The sequence below is a fragment of the Notamacropus eugenii genome, chromosome 3 (genome assembly GCF_028372415.1).
Source record: "Notamacropus eugenii isolate mMacEug1 chromosome 3, mMacEug1.pri_v2, whole genome shotgun sequence".
NCBI lineage: Eukaryota > Metazoa > Chordata > Mammalia > Diprotodontia > Macropodidae > Notamacropus > Notamacropus eugenii.
Window position 1 is genome coordinate 245,432 of NC_092874.1, and position 25,512 is coordinate 270,943.

General features: G+C 47.0%; 1 protein-coding gene across 1 annotated transcript; it reads right to left on the reverse strand.

Annotated features, from left to right (window-relative positions):
• Window positions 1-14,003: 14,003 nt before the first annotated feature.
• LOC140531190 (extracellular calcium-sensing receptor-like) lies at window positions 14,004-24,842 on the reverse strand. The gene is given in 7 exon segments (XM_072650263.1): window positions 14,004-14,229; window positions 14,231-14,930; window positions 17,821-17,944; window positions 19,578-19,638; window positions 21,093-21,439; window positions 21,442-22,137; window positions 24,570-24,842. Coding segments are annotated over 7 exon segments (2,427 nt in total).
• Between the last annotated feature and the right edge of the window lie 670 nt (window positions 24,843-25,512).

Here is a 25,512-nt window from a genome sequence, read left to right on the forward strand (position 1 = left end):
AAGTCACTTTATCCTGTTTGTCCCAGTTGGCAAACCTCTCCAGTATCCTTGCCCAGAAAACCCCAGATAGGGTTGATGGAGTGTCAGGGACCCCCTCAAGGACCAGGATGCAGGATAGGGTCTTCTGGAAAGAATTCACAGACTCAAGCATTCTTTAAGTCAAGTTGGCAAAGGTTTATTTTTATGCTTTTCAGTGGACCAAAGGTCAGGCGATTTACTGAGAGTTCACCAGAGAGCTCATGGGGGGAAGTGGGACACAGAGAGGGTTTTAGGTCTGCTGTGTCACTAACTCGCAGTCAGGGCTGACTGATGGAGGGATGTGCGTGTGTCTAAGTCCAGGATATACATAATGAGGAGTCCAGGATGCATATAATGAGGTAGGGAGTTGGTGTGTATAGGCAATGCCCATTCACTGAATGGGCCTGTTTAAGTAGTAGCCAGGGCATGGCCCCTTGAATGAGGTCAAGAAAAAGAAAGACTTCAGGCTGTGTGGGCAACAGCAACAGTAACCATTGATAATCACTCTAAAGCCAGGAGGGTCCAGAGGAGTCCTTAGGCCCATTGGAGTTCCAGTTTCAGAGTGCAGTAGGTTTAAGGTTTTGGGACAGGAGAGGAGAGGAAAGGATAGGAGCTGGTAAAATCCAAGTCAACTAGGCATCTTTTGGCCATCCAAATTTACCTTCCTTTGGAGAGGAGAAGGAAGGGGAGGGGTAGACAGGAGAGGAGGAGTTGAGTTACCCAGCTAGCTAAGTACCTGCAAAGACTTTGGCCTAAAGGACCTGTATGGGATGGCAAGATCCCTGACTCAAATTAACTACTCAGAGGCCTCTCAAAGTGATGACAGAAAGTTTATTTATTCGATTCTCGAGAAGGGGGGCAATTACTTCACCAGGTGGTCTGGAGCAGGAAAAGCCGAAGACAAAGGAAAAGCAGTGATACATATAGACCCTAACGCAAAACCCTCCTCCCACCACTGACCATTATTCTCATTAGCTGAGAATATGATCTTACATTCTAGATACGAAATCTAGCCAATCCCCTTTGAAATGAAGGCATCGAAAAGCTATGTAAGTTTTCTCCAGTCATTGAGACCCTAATGCACTACATAGTCTATATCCTTATATGGGAATTATTCCACAACGAAGGCACTGTTGCCTGAGCCTCTCAGTCTGGGAGAAGAATTACGATCTGAGAAGTCTTCACTGAATCTATTCCATTCAGTGCATCCTAGGTTATCTCCGGTCATCCTGATGAATAACTGGTCACTGGATTCAGGTGGCTCTGGAGGAGAAGGGAGACTGGACCAGCACAGCCCTCCCTCACTCAAAACAAAGTCAAGTGCAAGTCATGTCATTATTTCTCTGATGGCGTGGTCTTCTTCGGCAACAAAGGATGTACACAATATAATATAGAAAAGTACTGAATATTTTTATGAGCCAGTTAAAACTAACAATTCCTACAGATTCAGTTTGTTACTATACTAGGGAGAGAGATAAGTATATGGCTGGGACCCACCCATGAGTAATTGGTAGGCATAGTGCCCGTGGGCTGGGGAGAAACTGATAGGGATACTGTTTTTGAGGCTACAGAAAAATAAGGTGTTGGAATTGGGGTCTAAGCACAGGCCCCCAAGCACCACATCAGGGTCACAGAGTCAGACAGGGCTGAAATGACTGAACAACAAAAACCTGGAGGAGAGTGATTAGGTGGAATGGTCAATAAACGTTTATTAAGCATAGATCATAAACTGAGCACAATTCCCACCATCTTGTATGAAGCATGAGCTTAATATCATTAAAGGACTTCCTTGCCATGCAGCTCATCCCATGACTGCTTCACAAGAATATCCTGGGTATAACTTCATTTCAGTGACTTCACAAATTCCCCAACTTCGGAAATCAGGTTGGCCATTCAGGTCAGGGCATCTCGGCCACTCAGCAGCTCTCACAATGTCCCCTCCAAATCCCATTTTGCCCGAAGCCTTCCCCCTCCTTTGGTTTGAGCATCTCTGTGCTGTGTCCTCTCATTCCTTCAGAGTCTTCGGCAGTGTGGGAGACTCACTTGTTAACAAACTCAACAAACCCCAAGACAAGTTGAATACTTCATTATTCGTGCTTCACCCAAAGCATCCACCATGGACCAGGCCCTTGAGGGAGATCAAATGACCCCTAATAACTGTCTTTGGGAGGTGGGGATCCAGCTTAAACTGGTAGGTCGTTGACAGACAATGAAGAAGGTTATCCAGTTAAACTGGCTGGTAAAAAAATGTCCCAGGGAATATGAGTGATTACATCTCTCCCTTTCAAGCACTTCAAAGTAGAGTAATAGCATTTCTTTTAGTTCAGGCAAATGTGAACCATACAAAATCAATACAGCTTAAAATCAATTGCATTGTAAAATCAATACAGTAGAACTTAGAGGTAATACTAATTTCTAACTTTTCACAGATACAAATATAAAAACCATCCAGAGTCCCTAGCCTGCAGCTACTGCAGTCTAATAGGAAGTTAATATTCCAGAGGAAGCTGAAAAAATAAGTAGCTGGGGAGAAAGTGCCCGATTTAGGGGCATAGTAGAGAGATGAGTCAGGGCAGTCCCAGAGAATGAAGCCAGGTGAAGAATGAGGTGTCTGAGACGAGCTTTCTCAGTGGAGGACTGGAGTTCATAGTGGTTAAGGATGGATGTAGGAGTATCGAGGGAATGAGGACTGGAATGATTTCTGCTGGGGGTGAGTAAGGGAAACAATTTGAGATCAGTTGTCAGCCATTAAAAAGACTGCCTTCCTATAGTTAAGAGGCCACACTATGAATCAATACTATGCAGTGAAGAATTGTAACCCAAGAGACCCCAATAAAAAAGAAAGATTTGTACATTGTTGGGAACCTCAAAAAGTGGAAATGATCAATAAATTACTTAATTATTCAGAAGTCAAATAGCAGGTACCTTCAGCCTACCCCTGGATAGGATTAGCCTACACCTAGAACTAGACAATAAGTGATAGGGCTTCCTGGTACACCTGTTCCTGCACCTTCTCAAGGTGAAGTCCTTTATGCTGAGATTGGGGCCTCTTCTTGGCCTGATGAATAGTCTCTCCCTGAGCTGCAATGCTCAGCAATGCCCTTCCTGGCTAGAACCCTTCTCTAGTGTCCACACACACCTCTGTGTCTCCCTCCCTCTGTCTCTCTGTCTCTCTGTCTCTCTCTCTCTCTGTCTCTGTCTTTCTCTCTCTCTCTCTCTCTCTCTCTCTCTCTCTCTCTCTCTCTCTCTCTCTCTCTCTCTCTCTCTCTCTCTCTCTCCCCCTCCCCCTTCCTTCTCTGTTGCCCTATACCGACCTGGTCATGAATTTCCCACTCATGCGGACTTTCAAACAGAGCTCCACTCTTACTTGACATAGGAGAATCCACACTGGGGAGAAACCTTATGAATGTAATCAGTGTGAAGGACATTCACACCAAGTTCTCATCTTGTTCTACAAAATGTGCTCAGTGGGGATAAACCTTTCTCTGAGGTCACTGGTGACAGGTAAATGTTGTGTCTGATTGTGTGTGAATGGTGAAATAGGGGGACATCATTTATGCTGACCCTTCAGGCAAAACAATAAAAGGAGGCCATGAATCGTTCCTAAATAGCAGGAGTGTATGAAAGGAGCCATCTGGATGTCTTCAGAAATACAAATGTCTTCAGAATAAGGTGAAGGATTTGTGTCAGTATTATGTCAACTGGGGAAGAATGTTGGATGAAGGGAAGACAAGCGCCCCTCAATGGTTTCTCATTTCCAGTTCTTTGCCGCCCCAAGGAGAGCTGCTATAAACACTCTAGAACACATAGGTTCTTTTCTTTCTTGCCTAATTGTCTTTGGAAACAGACCTAGTAGTGAAGTTTCTGGGTCAGAGGGTGTAGGCCATTCAATAACATTTTGAGCATAATTCCAAAGTGTTCTCTAAAAAGGTTGGATCTTGGTTCCACCAACAATGAATTAGTGTCCCCATTTTTTCCCCATCTCTTCCAACTTTTGTCACTTTCCTCTTCAGTTACTTTAGCCAATCCGATAGGTGTAAAATGATACCTCAAGTTTGTTTTATTTTGCATTTCTCTAATCAATAATGATGTACAGCATTTTTTCATGCTAACCATCTCTAGGAGGAGGGGATAAGAATAAAATAAAAAAAACAATAACTTTATTATACATTTAAAAAGAGCAAGTTATACATAATAGATTTGCAGTTTTATGTACAATAGTTTTTTTTAATTCTACCATGTTATGGAAATATTTTATTTCTTACATTCAGAATAAAAGAATTTAAGATAAAATAAAATTTAAAAAATAAGATCATTTAAGGATCTTCCTCCAACAGATCATGCCACTGCAGGAGACATGGTGAAGGTCTGGCAGGTGATCACAGGGAGTGACCCAGGTCAAGATATAGTATGGCTCCAAGTGCCTCTCCAGCTAGTGTTGAAGGCCAGGAAGCAGGTAAAGAGGTGGGGCCAGGAGCACTGTGGAGAACTCCAGGGTAGAGGTAGGAAGAGCCTCTAAGCAGACAAAGGAGATACAAGGAGTACCCTGTCCACAACCAGTGGTGTGGGGGTACGTTACTAGAAGTCATTGTCCCTCCTGATGTGGCTTCAATGGCAGTAAACTCCAGGATGGTAAAGGAGAGGGAGTCTCATGTTACAGGCAGAGTGAGGTGTAATGGGACCAGAATTGTGAGTAGATTCCAAGGTACTCTTCATGGTGCTTGCCTTCTCCAGGGTAGTATACATGCTCAAATTTCCTTCTGACATAGGCTCATGCTCCTGGTTGGGGCTGAGACTGCCACCTTAGTGTTATGTGAGGACATTGCCCCTTGATCCTGCCCTGAAGTCCATGTTTCCAGGGGCAGAATGCAGTACATATCTAGCATTTCCTGGTGACCTGGTTGGTGAGTGCTGTGGCAGGTGAAAGATGAGATGACTGAGGAAACAAAAGTTCAAGCTTGCAAAAGTTGATTTATTGAGCAATCTATGCTGAGGGAAATTATTATTTTATGATAACCAACTGTTACATTGGGATCCAGGCTTTTCTCCTCTGTTTCTTCATTGAGCCTCTAAAGAACATGACTAACTGGGATTGCCCTCAGCCCTCAAGGATCATGCTCTTCAATCTTGAGCCAGACCCCACACAACTAGGAGACCTTACTTCTGTTGAGAGTGTAAACAGAATCCAGTCTAGGCAAGTTCTTACCTGGAGGAAAATAGGCCCTGTCCTTGTACGCCTCCATTAGAGTTTAGGGTGAAAACTCATGAAAGAAAAAAAAATCTGGAGTGGTTTGTATGTAGATGGATTCCCTTGTCTAGAGTGCTGGAGGTGACTTTCTAAATGTCCACTCATCAAGGTTGATTTTCACCTGTTAGGGACATTCCCTTTTACAAAAGTGTTAAAAGCTTTCACTCTCTCCATGGTTTTTGTCTTTGGTTACCAAGAGAAACCACTGACCATCAAATTATTGATTGCTGGCTAGCCTAATTAATAAACTGATTATTAATTACCCAGAAACTCTGTCTCTCTGGGTTTTTTATTTGTAACAATGTGAATTGCCCAACAAAATATCCTTCCTCAGCATGGGACCCAGAATACAAGGGGAGACTGATTTTTATACATTAAAAACAACCACATTTGTTGTTCAGTCATGAACCCTTCATGACTCCTTTTGGGATTTTCTGGAGTGGTTGGTCACTTCCTTCTCCAGTAAATCCAGTGGATTCATTTTTGTCACCTCAACCCTCAAGCAGCTTGTGAGGCCAGCAGTCCTTAAATGTCCAGGACATTAATGTACCCATTTCCCAAGGCCAATTTCCATATGAGGCATATCCTGTGCAGTAATGGAGCATTCTAGGCTGCTGGTCTTGTGAGGCTGTCAGCCACCTGTTTGAATTCTGCTTCCTCTGTAGCCCTTTCTGTGGGGGTGAAAACACCCAGGTTGGGTAGGTTTGTGGGCACACTGCAATGTCCCTCCAAAGTACAGCACTTCATATGGATCAGCCTTGGATCTGCCAATCATCATGGGCCCACTTGCCAGAGCAGACTGTAAGTCCATTGGCAACTGCCCAGAAATCAGTATAGCTCTGGAGGAAACCCCTTTCTTGCTTCAGTGAGTCCCTCAGGGTTATGCCCACAGGGCACCATGCCTCTGCCATCAGTCTCCAAAGAGGCTGCAAGGTAAAAGGCTGCAGTTACCCAGAGGAGATAGTCACTGGAACTGGAGACACTGACATCTGTGAAAAAGACCTCATCCCTGTTGTTTGCCAGTTGATGCCACTGTGGGACCCACTTAGCAAATGGGTCAGGACGTGAAGGGGAAGGGGTATTTCCTGGGCTTGTGCCAACTGCTCATGTAGGCTGCTGACTCTCTGTCCCAGTCGAGCCCTGTCCTGCAAATACCATTTCCACTTAAACAGGAAGGCATCAATGGCTGACCCAGCATCCTGGGGCAGTATTGGTAATTCAGGCCTTACAAGGACAGGGCCTGTGTTCACGGCTCTGTGGCCATCAGAACCCAGTAGGCAGTCATCACCTTTCTGTCTGTGGGTGGATATATGGTGACAATATCTGGGAGTTTCCTACGCCAGCCATCTCTTGCCACTATAGCGAGCCTGGGTGGATTCATCTGAGGCCTCTTGAAGTCATCACCTAAAGGGCATGCTTGACTCACTGCTAGCTTGATTACAGTCAGACGCTTCTGCTCCTCTGGACCCCACTGAAAGGTGGAGGACTTCTAATGACGGTATAGACAGGGACAAGTAGGGCTGTGAGATGGGGAATAGGCAGTCTTCAATATCCAAATGTGACCAGTAGATGGCGAGCTCTCTTCACATCAGTAGGAGCCTTGAGAGAGGAGCTTATTTATCTGGGACTGGGCCAGGGATGTCTTATGTATCCTAAGAATTTAAAGCACTGCAGAGGCTTGTATTTTATGGAGGTGAGGGCTATTGCCCAACTACAGTGGGTCAAGCTGTGGGGTCAGCTTGCACAGGTCTGGGAGGGGCAGAGTCTTCGATCATGTATTCAACAAAGTGCCATCTGTGGGGGTCCCTCTGGTACCCAGAGGTCTTGTACTGATGGTACAATACATGAGCGTATCCCATGGGTAGCCTGGGAAAAGTATATTGTGGCCCCTCAAATGTAGAAGCAGATTGGGGATGAGAGTCTGCGAATATGGGCAAAGAATAAAGCATATTTGGGGTTAGCAGCCACCTCTATAATTTTGAGTGTGGGGCCTCAATTGCAGGAACACCCTCATTCAGATTCCTAGGGTCCACAGTTACTCTTCATTCATCCTTGTCTGCTTTCTAAATTGGCCGGATTGGTGAGCTGAATGGGGAGACTGTGGGGATACTCACACCTTCAGTAAGTAAATACTTTATAATGGGATAGATGCAGGCATTCTGTCCCCTGCCTACAATCATGCTGTGGGGTCTTAGCAATTCTCATGGGGAGGAGTAATGACACTGGCTCCCACATGGCCTTAGCCATGGTCAACTCTAATACCTGGGGTTTGGTGTAGGTCACCAGTGATGTCCTAGGATATCCCTGCCAATCATGAGTAAGGGGATGGAGCACTCAGAAACTACAGGTGGACTCAGAGGACTCCAATTGCTCCCACAATAAAGTCGTCATGGATCTGGATGCCTTGAATAGTCGCATCTCCCACTCCCTGTATCGGGTTGGTGGGGTCCTGGACAGGATACTGAACTACAGCTGAAAGAGTCTGAACTTCTTGGAGACTGAGGCCTAACACTGCCTAGTGAGGGATGCCCAGATCCCCCCTGGGGTCTGAGGCCTGACGCTGCCCAACAAGCAATGCCTAGATTCCTTGCTCTCCAATGCAGGGGCCCTTGTGCTGACTGACGCCTGTCTCTGTGACAAGTAGAGACCGGATGATGTTTGCACATTTCCCTTGCACCTTCAAGAGTCTAAAACTGAAGTATTTTCTCTAGGGTTGTGAATAGACAAAGGACCAAGAGACTCATTCCTTGCTCAGTTTTCTGAACAAAACCAGGACTGGGATATTCCAAAGATTCCCCAGTGGCCAGAATCTAATCCGACTAAGAAGATGCTTTCTGACGATGTAGTGACCAAGACAGACCTGAAACTAACGCGACTAGAGACCCCCGAGGGGCAGGGCTTTCTGCTTCCTTCTGCCGGTAGCTTTTACCCCTACCCTAACTGCAGTTTCCCTGTAGGTCGCTACCTGGGCTGGTGACACCCTCCCAGAGCGTGGGCATGCCCACATTATCCCCCCCCCCCCCCCCCCCCCACACACACACACACCGTTTATTCAGATTCTGAGGGAGAGGGAGAAGAGAATAGTTTTCCCTCCGCGAAATTATTTTATAGCCAAAATTCGGCTTGGCGCCTGAGTCCTCCCAGCCCCTTTTCTTTCATCTCAAAAAGCATAAGACAGGATGCCCCCCACCCCCACCCCAGGAGAGCTCAGACACTGCCCGCCATTGACCAGTGTTTCCTTTTAAGATCCCACGGAGGAGGGGTCGGGGACGGATTCTGAGCGAGGCTGGGGTCGCGTTCAGTGTGGGGGCTAGGAAGGGAGACAGCAAAGGTGGGGCTGAGGGGGCGGAGAGTCAGCCCCTCCCCCTCTCCCTCAGCCCTCGTCCCCTCCCCTTCAGCCCCCTTCCCCTCCGGCCCCCTCCCCGGCAGGTCAGTTTGGCTCATTAGCCAACTGATAACAGTTTCCCTCTGAGCATCCCAGTTCTTTGGTTCCTCACCAGGAAAGACCTCAACCCGCAGCGGGAAACAAGGAGCCAATCACGCTTCAATAATGCCCTGAGACAAACCGCAAAAGGGGGAGGGGTACGGGGGCAGAGGGCGTGGCTCTCTAGCAGGGAGGGGATGGGGAGGAGAGGGAGAGGGCATCGTCCCGTCCCCAGGGTATAGAGCTGGGCACACAGTATGGACCCCATGGGAGTGAGGGGAAGTAGTCTGGAGGTGGCAAGGAATCAAAGGTCTCCTTTTATAGTTTTTCAGAGGGCACAGACCACTCCTCTCTGTGCCCCCTTGGGGTTAGTTCATGGACACAGTCAAATCATGCCAAGTGCTGCGCCCCTCTTGTCCTGCGGCTCTGGAAATGGGCAGATCTGGGTGGGAATCTATCCCTCCACCAGAGCTCGGACAAGCAGCTCCTAGACGGCTTCTCACATGACGCTGAGATGTATTTTGGTTCCTACAGGATACTTTGTGTGAGTCATGCTCTTTTGATCTTCGGGACGATTGACTGCCCGGTTCCCTTTGCAATCTTGTCCAAGTCTTCATGATCCTTTTGGGAGGTTTCTTGGCAAAAATACTGGACTGGCCGGCCATTTCCTGCTCCAGCTCATTTTACACATGAGAAAACTGAGGCAGACAGGGTTAAGTGACATGCCCAGGGTCACACAGCCAGTAAGAGTCTGAGACTGGATTTGAACTCAGGAGATGAGTCTTCCTAACTCCAGACCCAGTATTCACTGTGCCTAAATCCAAGAGAACTATTTGTCATGTTAGATGAGAGAGAAAGGACATTTCAGAGACTGTTGAAGTCCCCTCCGTGTTTTTAAAACCAATTAGAAGAGAGAGACCTGAAGTGAACCAGCTGTGGTTGCGGCCAATCTGCAGTTCGCGTTGATCATCCACAACAAAATGGAATCAGTTCTATTCTCTAAGAAATTTATTTCATTATTTCAGGGATATGTTGGAGTCACTTTGACCAGCTGGGTAGGGCTCATTGTTAAATGTTTCATTCAAACATCTGGTTCAAGGAAATCAACTTACAAGTGAGGGTTTAATGGTTTTATTGATCATCCAGACTTTAAAAAGTGATGTTCTTGATGAACAGAAAATGTAAAAGTAGATTGTGCCCATCATTAAAGATTTACTGGCACACCTTTGTCTGGCTCCCTCCTATAAGGGATGCTTGAATTTTATTTTCACGGAAATTATATGAAACCTAAGAAGTCCAACTAATGGCAAACTAATCATAGTGGAAAGGTAGTGGGGGATGCTGGCCATCTGATAATCAGCATATCTAAAAGCTGAGAAAGTCTTTTTCCTGTGTATCACAAGCTGTCAGACCAGGTGTGATTCACAAAGAACAAAGTGAATCACCACTACCACCAATAACAACTGGGAATCATCCCAGTGCATAGCTTAGTGCATCTAATATAGAGTTGAAGGACAAGTATTAACTAATGCCAAGTCTCCTTGTATCCTGGTAACCCACTCCCAATGTCCATTTATTAAGTGTATTTCCTCTTGCATCCCAGATGGTCAACTGGTCCTGGAAAAATGTCTTCTCTTGGACATTCTGGAATAGGTTTCATTCTCAGGGCAGATCTGCAGGGGGCTCTTCTCTGGTTCCAAGTCACTTGGAGAGATTCCTAGGTCATTCTATTACAATTTGCTAGTAACAAGACAAAGTGTAATTTAATACAACCTCTTCAATTTGGCTTTTCTGTAACTAGTTCATATGGGCAGTTAGGTGGTGCAGTGGATAGAGTACCAGTGCAGGAGTCAGGAGGACCTGAGTTCAAATCTAACCACAGACACTTGGCACTCACTAGCTGTGTGACCTTGGGCAAATCACTTAGCCCCAATTGCCTCATCCTGGGTCATCTCCAGTCATCCTGATGAATATCAGGCCACTGGATTCAGATGGCTCTGGAGGAGAAGTGAGGCTGGTGACCTGCACAGCCCTCCCTCACTCAAAACAAAGTCAAGTGCAAGTCATGTCATTATTTCTCTGATGGCATGATCTTCTTCAGCAACAAAGGATGAACACACACAAATTCATGTGGCAAAAACCAGCTCAAGTATTATGGTTCTGATCCAATTAACAACAGAGCTATAAGAAGAGCAGTAAATTGGGGATCCATGATTCACCTGAAATTTCAGAGAATTTCAGGGGGTTTTTAAATACCATTTGCTGTTTCTGTCTTCAACTAAACCTGTATGTGATATGGATTGGCCAAAGAAGAATCCTAAAAAAAGATTCATGAGGACCTGACTTGGAAAAAGAGCCCTTCTATCTCTTAAAATACTTTCAAATAGGAAAATGATTTCACTTTCTTTAGAATTATGCAATTTCATATATTAAATCCTTAATCCAATTTTGAGAATTTATTACTTTAACCTAAAGTCTAAATTTCTCATCATACAGATATATATATATTCTAGTTCTTAGAAAAAACATTCTAATCTTGTTACTTTCCAAATTTTATGATTTGCCATCTCTTTCTTCAACTCATTTTACACATGAGGAAACTAAGACAAAATTTAGTGACTTAGCCAGGATCACACAGCTTTGTAAGTGTCTGAAGCCAGATTTGAATTCAGGAAGATGAGTCTTCTGGACTCCAGACCCAGCACTCTATCCACTGCACCACCTAGCTGCCACTGTTTAGGGTTAGGTTATTATTTTTCTCATGTTCAAATAACACGAACAAAATAGAAGGACACTTAATTTATCTTTCATTTAGAAATTAAGAATAATGGTGAGAGGGGCTTGGAGATGGTGATAGCACTGAACAGGTCCCTCTTTGTTTTTTATCTCTCCATATTTTAATTAATTCACTTAGAAGGGTTTTTTTTTTACTTAGTTTACTTACTTTTAAGTTGTTTTCTGATTTAAACAAACTTTTCTCTTTTCATGTTCAAGAAAGGGTTAATAAGAGACAGTCTTAAGCACCAGATAAATTTAAACAGAAAATTTTAAACTCACTTTTTTCCTTTTCTCTTATCAAGTGAAACCACCTTCCTTCACTGCACTGATGAGAGATCTGTAAGTCTCCAGGGAAAGAAATAAGAGGTCAAAGCTTTGTTCTCCCTGTAACTTTCACAGAATCTTATTCTTAGTTTTTCTTAGAACAAATTCTACAGAATGGTGCCATAAAACTCTAAGCTATTTCAGCATTTGCTACGCTTCTGCCAAGTACCTTATCAAACTGGACAGACAGAAGGGTTTTGTTCCTGGGGTTCCTGGAACTACCCAAAGTTAGCTTGGAAAAAAAGAAAAAAAATGTTGTGAGTGATTTCTAACTGAGAAAACAGAATCCCAACTATATGATTTATTGTCAAGGCAGGCATAATAACTTGGGTGGCTAGATGGCCCAGTGGATAGAGTCAGGAAGACCAGAGTTCAAATCCAGCCTTAGATGCTTAGTAGCTGTTTGACCCTGGGCAAGTCACTTAACTCTGCTTCAGTTTGTGATAAGGACCTTCTTCATGTTTTATCTAGATAAGACTTTATTTCAGCCTCTCAGGAAAAAAACTACACCTTTTCTTCATCTTTATTCTCTTTTCAGTGATCACAGGTAACTTTTCTTCCCTCCAAATACACTGCACTCTCTAGCTTCTGTGGATTCATCCTGAGAATGACCCTTTTTGGCTCACACACATATCTATGTACTCTCTCATTAGCACTTGAGATGCAAGTAGCCCAAAATAGAATGTGTTGGGATAGCCAACCCCTACCCCAACCCTGTAACTGGGTAAAAGGCTTGTCGTACCAGATCAGCCTTAAGCCCCAGCAACAGGCAGCTTGACCAATCCACTTCTACCCTACCCCTGCTCCTCTCTGGCCCTTTGAAAGCCCTGCCCCTTCCTTGATCGGTTTGACTCTACCCTAACAGGACAGCTACCCCTCCAGTCAAACTCAATACACCTCGCCTTGGTTTACAAATGTCTTGTCCAATTACCTGCTTATTCCCATCATCTCCCACAGTCCTTACAAACTCTTCATGGGATCTTTTTCATAACATATCACTTGTATCTGTTCTGATGAGGAAATTTAACATCACCTTTTCTCTTTCTCCTCTAGAGATACTAACATCTCTCTGATAGAAGACATAGTGTCTCTCATTCCATTTCATAGTCATCTTTCTGTTCTCAATATTCTACTGGGCTTTTCATGACTATGGTTCTACCTGCTGACTCAGACACTCATAAAGGGGAAATCCTTACTCAGTGCTCCCATTTCTTCCTGTAAATCCTCTCCCTGAGCCCCAGTAAGTAAAGTCAGGCCAGAGCTCAGGGGACTGGGGCTAGGGTTTTCTAAGCATTTGCATTTACTTCTCTATGTTTTTACCATCCTGAGTAAAATATGGACTAGGGACCTAGTGCCTAGTGTATAGGTACATAGCGGTAAAAAGAAAACTAGGTCAGGGTGAGGAGAAGTGGGGATTCTCATATTACCTCCAATGCTTCTCAGCCATGTGACTCTGGGTTAGGTCAGTTAGGATCAGAGACTTACTTAGCCTCTCATGTTTTTCCTCCATAAATTGAGGATGATAATACAGTAGCTCCTGCCATGCATGGTTGTTGTGAAGACCAAATGAGATGATGCCCCTAGAGCTTTGCAAACCTCTGCGACCATGGAAATGGTCTTCCCTGCTTCTGAAATAGATGGACCGAGACAAAGCACAGGCAAGAGTCAATTGAAAATTTGGGAGCATCTTCATTAGCCAGCAGCTATCTCATGGAAACCCAGAGGAGGCAGCACCGAACAAGGTGTGTGTGTGCCTTTTAAGCATTTCGGCACTTCCTGGTACAGCTCTGTGGTTTTAACATCAAACATATCTCACAGAACAGTTTTGACAGGGGCCCAAGGAGCAGCTAGGCAAAGGGGCACAACAGAGAGGGGGGCCCAAGCAGCTGCTAGGCACAGGGGCACAACAGAGAGTGGCTGGGCCCAACCCTGCCTAGAAACTCAACAGACATTTCTCAACCCAGGGACTCGGGGGGGGGGGGGGGGGGGGAATAATGTCCACTTCAAAAGGGGTCTCCTCTCACCAGTCACCTGACACACGCTTTTGCAGGGATTGAATGTTTGCAGGGCACTCTCCACAGCTGCCCTGTACAAGACTAATTCCCACTTCACAGATGAGGAAAACTGAGGACCAGAGAAAGAAAGTGTCTCACCAATATGCATAAGGCCTAAGCCTGGATCCCCAGCTCCTCCTGACTTCTGATCTGAGGCTTAGCAGGAGCTAGAAGGAAGGCAGTTGGCAGGGGGCCTCCCCATGACCCATGCCCTGTTGTTCCTGTGGGGCTGGAGCAGGATGGTGACACACCTGGGCAAGAAGATGAAGCCCAACAGGGCAGCATTGGAGGCCAGGATGCTGAAGGCCTGTACAGCTGCGGCCACTGCCTGTCCCCTGCTTTGGATCTGGGCAGGCAGGGAGGCCAGCCAAACGCTCACACACCGCCAGGCTGAGTGTGAGAAGGTGAGCTTCACCAAAGCCACCAGGATGCTGGCATGTCAGAAGGGCCAGGACAAAGCCAGCCAGAGCCAGGAGGCCCAGGATGCCCCAGAAGCCAGGAGGTAAGGCTTCACGACACTCAGGTGAGACTGTGTTGGAGGCCAATGATGGGCTTCTGCTCTGGCTTGTGGGGGCGACCCCTAACCAGAAAACACAGATACACACTTGGGCCAGGAGGGGCCCTGCGACCATGGCCTGAGGCAGGCCAGGCCTCAGGCACATCTGGAGGGAACCCCCTGGCTGGACTGCTCGGAAGGCCACCAGGACGGCAGCTGTCCTGGCCAGCACACAGGAGATTGCCACAGTGAAGGTGATGCTGAGGGCCACCTGGCGGAGGCTGCAGTCAAGGGACCCCCGATGACCTAGGAAGAGAAGGGAGCTAAGGCTACTGAGGAGCAAGGCAGTGAACAGGAGGACACTGAGCCCCGGGCTGCTGGCCCTCACCAAGGGAGTGTGGTGGTGGCAGACAAAGACAGCCAGGACCACTCCTGTAGCCAGAGACACACAAACCCCCAGGGAGGACAGAACAGCCCCAAGGGGATCCCCAAATTGGAGGAAGACATCGGGCTGCAGCTCACAGCGATCCCTCGATGGGCTGGGCCACAAGGTGTCATCAGGGCATTTCCTGCATGCAGAAGCATATGCTGAAAAGAAAGGGCCATGATGGAACCCATGGCCACTCATCCCAGAGGAATGAACCCAGCAGCAGTGACTTGGCCCTTGACAGGGGGCAGTAGCCCAGGATAAAGGCCTGTCCCCTAGATCTTCACAGGATTACAGCATTGGGTGCAGGCTGCCCAGGCATGTTGTGTGTATGTCCAGATGAGTTAAGTAAATGGGGCTTTTTCAAGAGGCATGGACAGATATACCTGGAACACGGCCCATGCCTTTCCAAAGGAGGCTCTGATTCCTCTCTGGAGGAGAGTGGGGGAAGGGACCAAGCACCTAGACTATAATTCTGTCTTTCCCCTCTAGATATTCCTAGGATAGACACATGATTCAGGATTAGTCTCAAGCTGCTTCCCTGACAGCAACTTTTTAACAGTACCTGCAAGTTTGACTTATTCCCACAAGATGTGAGTTACACGAAAGACCCTCCAGAAAAGGAAAGAGTGAGTAAACTTATTTGCTCAAATTGAAAGCAAATACAAATCAGAGAATTTCTATAGCTGAGAAGATGCCGGAAAATACACAGATGGAGGAGATCACTCAGCCAAGAGAGAGGCCCCATTCTGGCCTGAGGGGAAGTGCTTTATTCCTAGGGAGGAAAGCTGGAAATCAGACATGCCAATTTTGCCAACACTTCTGCCCTACCAGGTCTGTTTCTCTCCATGTGTCTGGAATTGATGACCCAGACACATGGACACTCTCAAAGAAGGAATGAATAAGGTCCCTCTTCTTCAAAGTTCATTGTGAGCTTAGGCACAATGCCTCACCAAGATAACTCAGTCTTGAAATCCAGGTTATATTAGATTTAAAGAATTATCAGAGGAAAAATGATTGGGGCAAGTTTCTCAGATAAAGCTTTACTTTTAAGATATACAGGAAACTGATTGAAATTACATGAATAAGAACCATTTCCTGATTGATAAGTGGTCAAAGATGTGAATAGGCAGTTTTCAGAATAAGAATTCTATGTTATCAATAACCATGTACAGGAAAAGTTCTAAATCTCTTGTAATTCAATAAATGCAAGATTTTGTTTTTGTTTTTTAATTCTGATTAGATTGATGAAATTGACAGATGCTGGAGGGGCTGTGAGAAAACTGGTGCATGACTGGGCTGTTGGTGGAGCAATCATTCTGGAAAACAACTTGTAGCTATGTCCTAATAGCTATGAAACAGGGAATGCCTTTCAACTCATGGACATCCCTGTCAGGTCTATAACCCCAAAGAGGTCAAAGAAAGAGTGAAAGGACCCATATATACAAAAATATTTCTAGCAAATCCATTTTTGGTGGCAAAGAATTGGAAATCTGAAATTGAAAATTGAAAATCATCATTAGGAGGATGATGGCTGAATGAGTTATGGTTTATGATGGTGATGGAATCCTATTGGGCTGTAAGATTTGGGAAAGGGGATGGCTTCCAGGAATACCTGAAATATTGCAGAGTGAAGTGAGCTTAGAATCAGAAGAACAATGTATATAATAACAATATTGCAAAAAGCAAAAACCTTTGAAAGACTTAGGAACTCCAAGCAACACAATGACCAAACACAATTCCAAAGGGCACATGACAGAATATGCTGCCCACCTCCCAAGAGGGGTGATGGACTCACAGTCTTTTAGAGATGATCAATGATGCAGTTTGTTTTACTAGACTATATAATTTTTTGTAAAAAGGGTTTTGTTTTTTCTTACTTTCTCATGGTGGTAGTGGGAGAGATGGGAGGGAGAGAAACTGGATCTTCAATTGAAAATAAACTAAAATTTCATTTTGAAATTTATAATAATTTAACTTATAAAGGGGTCCCAGAGAGCTATTCTAATTTTCTCCAGTCATAGATCTAGAGATGGCAGAGATATGCCCAAAACCTGGCATGTAGTGAGTGGCCAAGCTGGTATTTGTACCCAAGTTCTCTGGTTCCAGAGCCAAAACTCTTGCTACTTCCCCTCCTCATCTGCAGCTTTCCAAAGCTCCCAGACAGACAAAAATGGAGCTAGTGTTTCTCCTAGTGCCAACTGAGACTTTCATGGTGTCCCAGCTACCCCAGAGATCAAAAGGCAGTAGTGACTTCTCCAGCATTGGGGATCAGCCAGCAGGCTAGGTGAACATCCTTCAATTCTTGTGTAGACGTGGTGGGTGCTGTTCAGGTAGCCTTGGCCTCTGAGGTCCCTTCCAGCTGAGAGATCCTACTATTGAGTAGACTCAGTGGACAAAGCTAGCACACTTTTTTTTCCAGTCACTTTGTCACTTTCCACACTTTGTTTGGCCAGTCAGTCACAGAGAAGTCCAGTTCATTGTGAGAGGATCCCAGAGACCCACACGTGCACATACACACACATGCATACAGACACATGCACACAGAAGCAACTTTACAGCTGGCCATGGTCATGAGGACTGTGTCCTTTCCTGTCTCTGATGAGTTACCACTTACACCAATATAGCCAGCCTGGGGTGTACGGATCATTAATCCTGCCTTCCAGATATGAGGGCTGACACCTGGGACAGCCTTGGTCAAGTCCCATAGTTAGAACATTCATAGACCTGAGGTTTTTTCCATCCCAAGTCCAGCAAAAGATATCTCTCATGCAGAGCTGAATATAGGGAAAGGCCTGAATATAGGATAGACATGGGATAGAAAGGACAAGACATAGCCAGTCCCTGTTCGAAGGAAAAAGCTTCCATGGAAGCTGTGGAGTGAGGGACAGTCAGGAGGTATAGAACTTCCTTCTCACCTCCCACCCCAACGCCCCAGGATAAGATGAAGGGATTATGCTAGACAATATCTAAGGTCCCTCCTATTTTAAATCTATGACCTTATGACAGGGTTTCCAGGAAGAGCAGTTTCTGGCTTGGAAAGACCCTCACCTTTGTGTTCAGACATCTGTCCCACTGGGCACTGGGGACAAACAAAACAGCAGCTTGCCTGGCCGATCTGGGAGGTCCTCCAGGTTCCAGGAGGGCAAGTCTCCTGGCAGACAGAGGAGGAGACCTAGGGGTGTGGTATGGGAATGTCACCTCATTAATCCAGGAGCCACTTTATTCCTCCCTCCCTCCAGCCTTCCCCCATTATCTCCATCAGCCTTTAGTCCCCTCTGCCCATGGTACCCCCCCACCTTCCTAACATCTGTCCACATCATTGCCCCATGGGATACAGTGGAAAGTAATATCCTGAATCTTGAGCCCCATGACTGGGGCTCAGAATCCTGGCTATGCTACTTGTTGCTTGGATGACCTCTGGAGAATTTTTTCTGTTTAGGCCTCAGTTTCTTCATCTATAAAATGGACTAGGCAGCTTCTGAGGTCCTTTAAGCACTGGGTCTGTGTGTTCATCCTTCATGGCTGAACAAGACCGTGCCATTAGAGAAATGATGACATGACTTGCACTTGACTTTGTTTTGAGTGAGGGAGGGCTGTGCAGGTCACCAGCCTCACTTCTCCTCCATAGTCATCTGAATCCAGTGACCAGATATTCATCAGGATGACTGGAAATGACCCAGGATGAGGCAATTGGGGTTAAATGACTTGCCCAAGGTCACACAGCTAGTGAGTGTCAAGTATCTGAGGTGAGATTTGAACTCAGGTCCTCCTGACTCTTGCACTGGTGCTCTATCCACTGTACCACCTAGCTGCCCCAAGCACTGGTTCTAATATTTAGGATGAGAGCTGGGCCACAATTGGACTGGTTAATCCACACATACAATTCCTAAGCCAATGAGGGCCAGAGTGACAGGAAAAGGGCCTAGGTTAGTGACTGAACCAGAGGATCCTCTGGTGTGGGTGAAGTGCAGGCTAGGTGAGGATTGGCAACCCCTCATTATTTATTAAGGTCTGACAGAGATCACAGCACCTCCTAGTGGCCACAAACTAATCTCTATGGTCTCCAAGTCTTTCGCCAACCAGTTTGTCTTCATCCAGGAATGCTGTTTCTTCCTATAACTGGTGGCCACACCTGAACCCAGCAGAGTAGATGTGATCTGACCATCAGACAGGGCAGAAGAGCTATCACTTCTCTTCTACTGAACTGTTGGGGCTTCAGGTCCAACTAAGGATTGTGGTCCAGTCAGCCCCTCAGGTCTTTTTCAAATGAACTGCTGTCTAGCCATGGCTCTACTATGATGTGCTGGCCAAGTTTATTTTTTAACCTTAGGGTAGATAGGGCTTTGTTGAAATGTAACTAAGCATGTGTAGCTGCTTCCCCCAAAAAAGTGTTAGCTGAATGAACAAAGTCCAGGTGCTGCGTCTTCCCTTCTGCTCATAAAAGGCAAGAGAGGCTCCCAGATGAGGATTTCTTTTTCTGTTATTTCATGATAGGGAGCTAGCTGCCAAGGAGGCCCTTGATCAGGGATATTGTGAGTGAATACCTATGACCAAGACAAGTCAACAATTTCTCCGGGACTTAGAGCTGCCAGAGCCACAGATGTGAAGATATGAAGCCAGGGTGTGGCTGAGCTGAAACCTGGACTCAGGTCTTACTGACACAGAGGCCACAGAGATACTAATCTATGCTGCCTGAGATCTCTCTGAAACTTTGTGGGGGTGGGGGTGGGGCAGTGTCTACTTCTAAAGGACAACTTGAAGGAGAGCAATATCAGGTTCTTAGTCAGGGGTGGAATAACCCTTACCAAGACCTGGTAAAAATGTATTTGCTTGGAATCTTGCAAATTCATCCAAAGAAGCTTTAAGCTGCAACAGCATAGGAGACAGGAAGAAGGATGAAAGGAAGAGAGTGGCAGAGGGGTCACTTCAAGTGGGTGAGATCCCACCGGATCAGGTTCTGGGCACCACACTTTAGAAAGGGTTTTTTTTTTTGTCAGTGTTGAGACTTAAGAGAGTGATGAAGCAAATGTCCATAAAGAAGAAGAATTTCAAAGTATGTCTTCTGCACATTTTTTGAGAGTCAGTTTTTAAATATTTCCAAACATATCATTGGGAGAAGGCTGTGAATTCACCAGTTCAGGGGATGTCTGGGGTGGAAACTGACATCGCTAATGGTTATCCGCACCTCCTCTGTCATTTATATTTCCAGGAAGTTGGTCCTGAATTTCTCAGTTCCCCTAGTCAATGCTCTAAGACTATATTAAGGGGGTGATTCCTCAAACAACTAAGACCATAGGCAAGGGCCAGGCAAGTCCCTGAACCTCTCATACCCAAAGACAACACTCCAAGACTGAGGGACAGAAGGAGAATTGTTCAAGGGAGTTCTGAATTAGATGAATTTGCCAAAGAACATGACAGATTAACAGTCAAGGATCTTTTCTAGAGGCATCCCCAGGAGCACCTCTGAAGAAAGAGCGTCTTAAGTGCCTGGTTGCAGAGCCTGGTTGCAGAGCTATTTGGCTAAATGCAGGTGAAAGAGGATCGGAGCTCAGAGCATTGGAAAAAACTAACAGACCAGCTCTTTCCATCACTGCCTTCTTCTCCTCCTCCCCCATCCCTTGCCCTTCTCTCCATCTTCTCTCCCTATCTTTTTTTTCCAGTATAGGGCTCATGCTTACGCTCCACTGTGGGATCATCCCCAAGGCTGTGCCTGTCCTCTGAGGATCTGTGCAAGCATAAAACTCTGCTTTTGCAGAAACCCTCTCAATATCTAAGCAGCTCTGGAGAAAGTCTGCTCTCAAAAACTTCCCTCGAGGAAAGTGTGGGAAGGCACAGTTTTTTTTCATTAGGACATAGGTGCATTCTGCTGTGTGCTCATCTTTGAGAGAGAGAGACAGAGACAGAGAGACAGAGACAGTCAAGAGTAGAAGAGAAGTGAGAAGAGGAAGAGAGTGAGGCAGAGAAGGGTTAGAAGGAGTTGAGGGAGAGGGAGAGGAAAAGGGGAGAGGAAGAGGGCACCGAAGGAAGGCCACAGCAAGAAGGTGGTCAATTTATTTTTACATACCACCCAGAGATGGGCAGATCTCTTTGCCCACCTCATCCTGAGCCCCTGAATCTCAACAATCAAGGCATCGGAGACCATGCCCACTCTAAGGGAAGGTGCCCCTCTGAGATCTCCATGCAGATGCCCACCCACTTTAACCTGTCAGGTTGGGAAACTGACCAGTACCTCCCCAATATTGACATGTAGTCTCCTGCTGCGGCCTGTGCTGGTGAGAGGTTGTGACACACATACCCTAACTGGGGACTCTCCAAATCACAGATTGTAGCCCTTCCCACTCTGGGATTTGGAGAATGAGGTCCAGTGGCAGGGGGTTGAAGAGGGAGGGGGAAAAGGTGGAGGAGACTGGGGGGAAGAAGCTAGAAAAAGGTGGGGGTCAGGGAGGGGGAGCCCGATTTGAAGGCCTCTTACCTGCCAGGGCTGAAAAGTGGGCATGTCTGCACACTGGCCATCCACAAAGGGCCCATTCCCAGCCTCACAGATGGCCATGTCGTGCAGCGCGTGGGCCACACTGGACACAGCATTGGCCACAGCGTAGGTCACGCTCAGGTCACTCATGTCCAGAAAGGGGAAGTCCCGGCCCTGCAGAGTCTCTTCCCCAGTGCAGGGGGCGCTCCCCTCCCAGCCCGGGTCTCAGTCTCTGCTTCTTGTCCTCGTCCTCCTCCTTCCTCTCCCCCTATCATGGCAGCCCAACCAGAAGAGGATGAGTTGGAGAACCACTGGCAGCGGAACGTCTCCTCCCAGAAGGGCCCCAGGAATTTGTCCTCTGGGCTGCGCGCCGGGTGCAGCCGCCCCAGGAAGTCGGCGAAGCCCGGGATCCAGCCACGATGCCCGGAGAAGGCGAGCGCCCAGCGCAGGGCCCCACCGAGGTTCAAGGTGGCCAGCAGCGCCGGGTCCCAGACTTCGCAGCTGATCCACAGGTGGCCTTGGCCGGCGCCCTGGCGGTGCAGCTCGGCGGCGAGCAGCAGCTGCTCCTGGGCACGCGAGAAGGCCAAGAGGACGCGCAGCCGAGCTGCTGCCAGGGCGCACGCCGCTTTACCTAGCTTCTCTGGGGTCCGAGAGCTGGGCAGCTCGGCTGCCACGTACATGCACAGGCCGGCCGCTTCCAACTCCAGTCGCAGAGCCCGCGCCCCACGCTGCCCATAGTCGTCATCCTGTGCCACCAGCCCCACTGCGTACCAGGCCAGGTGGGCCGCCAGGCGCGCCATCCCACGAGCCCGGGCTTCGTCAGGAGGCAGAGTGCGCAGGAAGGAGGGGAAGCGCTTCTTGTCGCTGAGGACCGACATGGTGGAGCCGTAGCTCACCTGAGAACAAGAGGAAGGCCTCGGCATCAAGGCTGGCGCCCCAGCCCCAGAAGCCCTGGGCCTCTGCCTCTGGCCTCCCAAGTGGTTTTGCAGTCCCCCTAAAGGTGGTTCATTAGCACTGACGTGAAGTCAGGAGGAGGCCCAGGGGCCTTAGGGCTCAACAAGTCCAAACTCTTATTTTTACAGATGGGGAAACTGAGGACCAGAACCATCGAAGACTCGTCCAAGACTCCACCCGTAAATAAGCTACAGATCTTCATCAGGCTCTAGCCACTGCTTCCCCATTGTTTACGGCAAACACTTGCTCAACAAGGGGATTCCAGATAGGAGATTAGGATAAATTCCCAGATGGTGACTGTGTAACCATGGTTAGGGGGGTGATTTTCAGGTTTCCCTCTCCAGGCCACCCTGCTATGCCGTGGTAGAGTTGGAGGCTTAGGACTGGGTTACAAATAAGAAAGTAAGAGAAGGGCTTGATCACCATTTTGTCCACAGAATCTTAAGTGGTTCTTTATTAGCTTTATGTGATGTTTGAGGGTTGGAACTAAGGAACTTAGTTTATTTCGCAGCCCCCCTGGCTGACAGGGAGTGCTAGGTGGAGGAGTGGATAGAATGCCAGGCCCAGAGTCAGGAAGACTTCTCTTCCTACCTCAGACACCAGCCACATAGCGCTAGACAAGTCACCGTTTGCCTCAGTTTCCTCATCACTAAAATGATCTGGCAAACCCCTCCAATATCTCTTCCAAGAAAACCCAAATGGGGTCACAAAAAGCCAGACGTGACTGAAGTGACTGGTGCCATTTACAGCGTCAGCCCTTCTCTGTTCTGGACCAGGATGAACGCACTATTGAAGTGAGACTTTACTTGCCTTTTGGGCTCTTACAGTCTGGTTAGGACATAGGACATCCACACAGAGACCTATAATAGTGCATCATCTCTGAAGTGTGATCAGAGATGGTGGGAGGTGTTCACTTTCTTGAAGCAGAGGCTGGACCATTGACTGAGCCTGTAAGAGGGGGCCTTACTTTTGTGTATGGCTTGGCATTGTAGCCACTGGGCTCCCTCCAAACTCTTCAAGGCTGCCATTCTTTCAGACAGGCAAGAAGTGCATTATCAAGGGCGGTGTGCCAGTCTGTGTGCTAAAATTTCCAGGGACATGGAAAGGCAAGAGCTTTGTCCATGCCCTCCGGGAGCTCAGCCTCTCTTCAGGTAGCCCAGGATTCTTCACACCAGCTCCTGTGGCTCCCCATCCCACACTGACTCACTTTCACCTTTCAGTCAGCTACAACCCCAGTGTGGTTTGATTGGTTTTTCTGATGGACCCCTCTCAAACTTTCCACCTTCTTGGATATGTGAAGTCCAATGCTTTCCTTTAACTCATATCAATCAGTCAACACATATTGATTAAATGTCCACTATGAGTCAGGCACCTTACATTCTTGTCTACCAATAAACTTCATCATCTTAGACATGGCCCAGGATTCCAGATTGTCCAGATCACTTAGAATCCTGTGTCATTCAGTGTGTTCCCTTTCTTTCCTTGCTTGTGGAGATTCAGAGGGGTTCAACTGTAGAGGGCTAAGGGGAGTGCGAGTCCTGTGATCAAGGTCATAGCTGAGGCAAAGCCTGTTCCCGTGGGACTTGTGCTTACTCAGACCCTGGCAAAAGGTCTCCATGACCCTGGAACCTGAGGTTCCTGCAGATACTGACGTTCTTTGCAGAAAAGTAACAGTTGGGTCTGGGAACTCAGGAACTAGCTTCAGGAACAAGATAAGCTTCATTACTTGCTTCAGGTGCAAGGACGTGGGTAAGTCTTGAGTTGGTGAAGTAATGGGATGAGCTCAGCCTGCATGTGATTGTGGTTACAGCCTTTATAAACCCTGATTTTCAGCTGAATAAATGGAGTTGCCTTACATCCTGCCTCCCATCTCATTCATTGCTTTTGAGACAAGGGTCTTGCTGGTCAAGACCCTCTACCCAAGGAGTTCCTAGGTGAAAGGAATCCAACATTCAATCAAAAATGAGTCTTTGGGAAAATTTGAAAGAGCTGGTTTGGGTTTTTTGTTTGTTTTGCTGATTTTACAGATACGAAAACTGAAGTCCAGGCATATAAGATGAGTTAGTGAGGTCAGCTCCTCCTCTGAAGTGACTTTTGCACCTGATTAGGAGTCTGAGGCTCAAAGGTTTCGGGTATTCTTTGGCCAGACATCACTTCGAGTCTTTGATCCCTCAAATGTCAGTAACTCTTTTTGGCATCACAGAAGGAAAAAAAGGAAGTAGCTGTGAATTCTGAAAAGAGCTGGAAATTTTACATATGTGCATCATCAGTTTCTAAATGTGTATCATCAGTTTCTAAGGGGTACTTCTAAGAGGAGGGGAGGTTTGAGGAAGAATTCAGTAACGGGCAGTCAGGAGGTGAGTTGGGCACTTACCTGGGGAATCCTGTAGAGGCCCAGCCATGAGGCCATGGAGATGGAGAGCGCAGACCGATCCTCACCAAGGACAGCAGCCAGGGGAGCCTCAGGGAGAGCACATCCATAGTTAGGGATGGGGTATCCCTGGCCAGTCAGCAAGGCCATCGTTCCCCACAGGGCTCCCAACTCGGAGCTCCCAGAGTCCCAGATGGTAAAACCCAGGGTGAAATTAGGAAAAAGCTGAGGGTTATGGTTGATTTCTTCAATGGTGAAGACAAAACTCTGGACCATTTGGTAATGAGCAGAGGAGAACCTAGATTAGACAGATGCCGACCACATGGATAGGGTAAGCCCCATTATGACATAAACCCCCAAATGGAAAAGAGCTCAGTAGGTACCTCATCCAACTCTGATTGGACCTGGCGGTGGCCACTCCAATACCCCTGACGAAAGGCCTTCTACCCACTCCCTCCTGTGAGGGTGTGCCGTTCACTTTTGGACAGCTCTCAGTGCTAAGAAACTTGTCCTTAGACCAAGCCTCGGTTTTTCCATGTGCTGGCTCACCCTACCCCTAAATTCCTAGTTCTGTCCTTTGGGGGCACTCAATCATTCAACATACATTTATGAAGCCCCTCCCATGTGCCAAGTTCTCTGCTAAGCACTGGGGATACAGAGGCAAACAAAATTATTCTTCCCACCCTAGTTCCTCTTTTATTCTATCTGGTGAAGCAATAAATACAAGCAGACACTTGTCTACGCACAGTAAAGGCAAGAGACATTGTGGAGAGATACAATCAGTAGGGCTCACCCGGAGGAAGGGAAGCTAGCCTTGGAAGGGACCGAGGCAACCCCAGAACACAAGGGAAGAGAGAGTACCTTCTAGGTATGAGGAGCAGCCAAGGCAAGTACAGCTAGATTAAAGAAGGTGCAAGGGCAGGACTGGAGGCAGATTGTAAAAGAC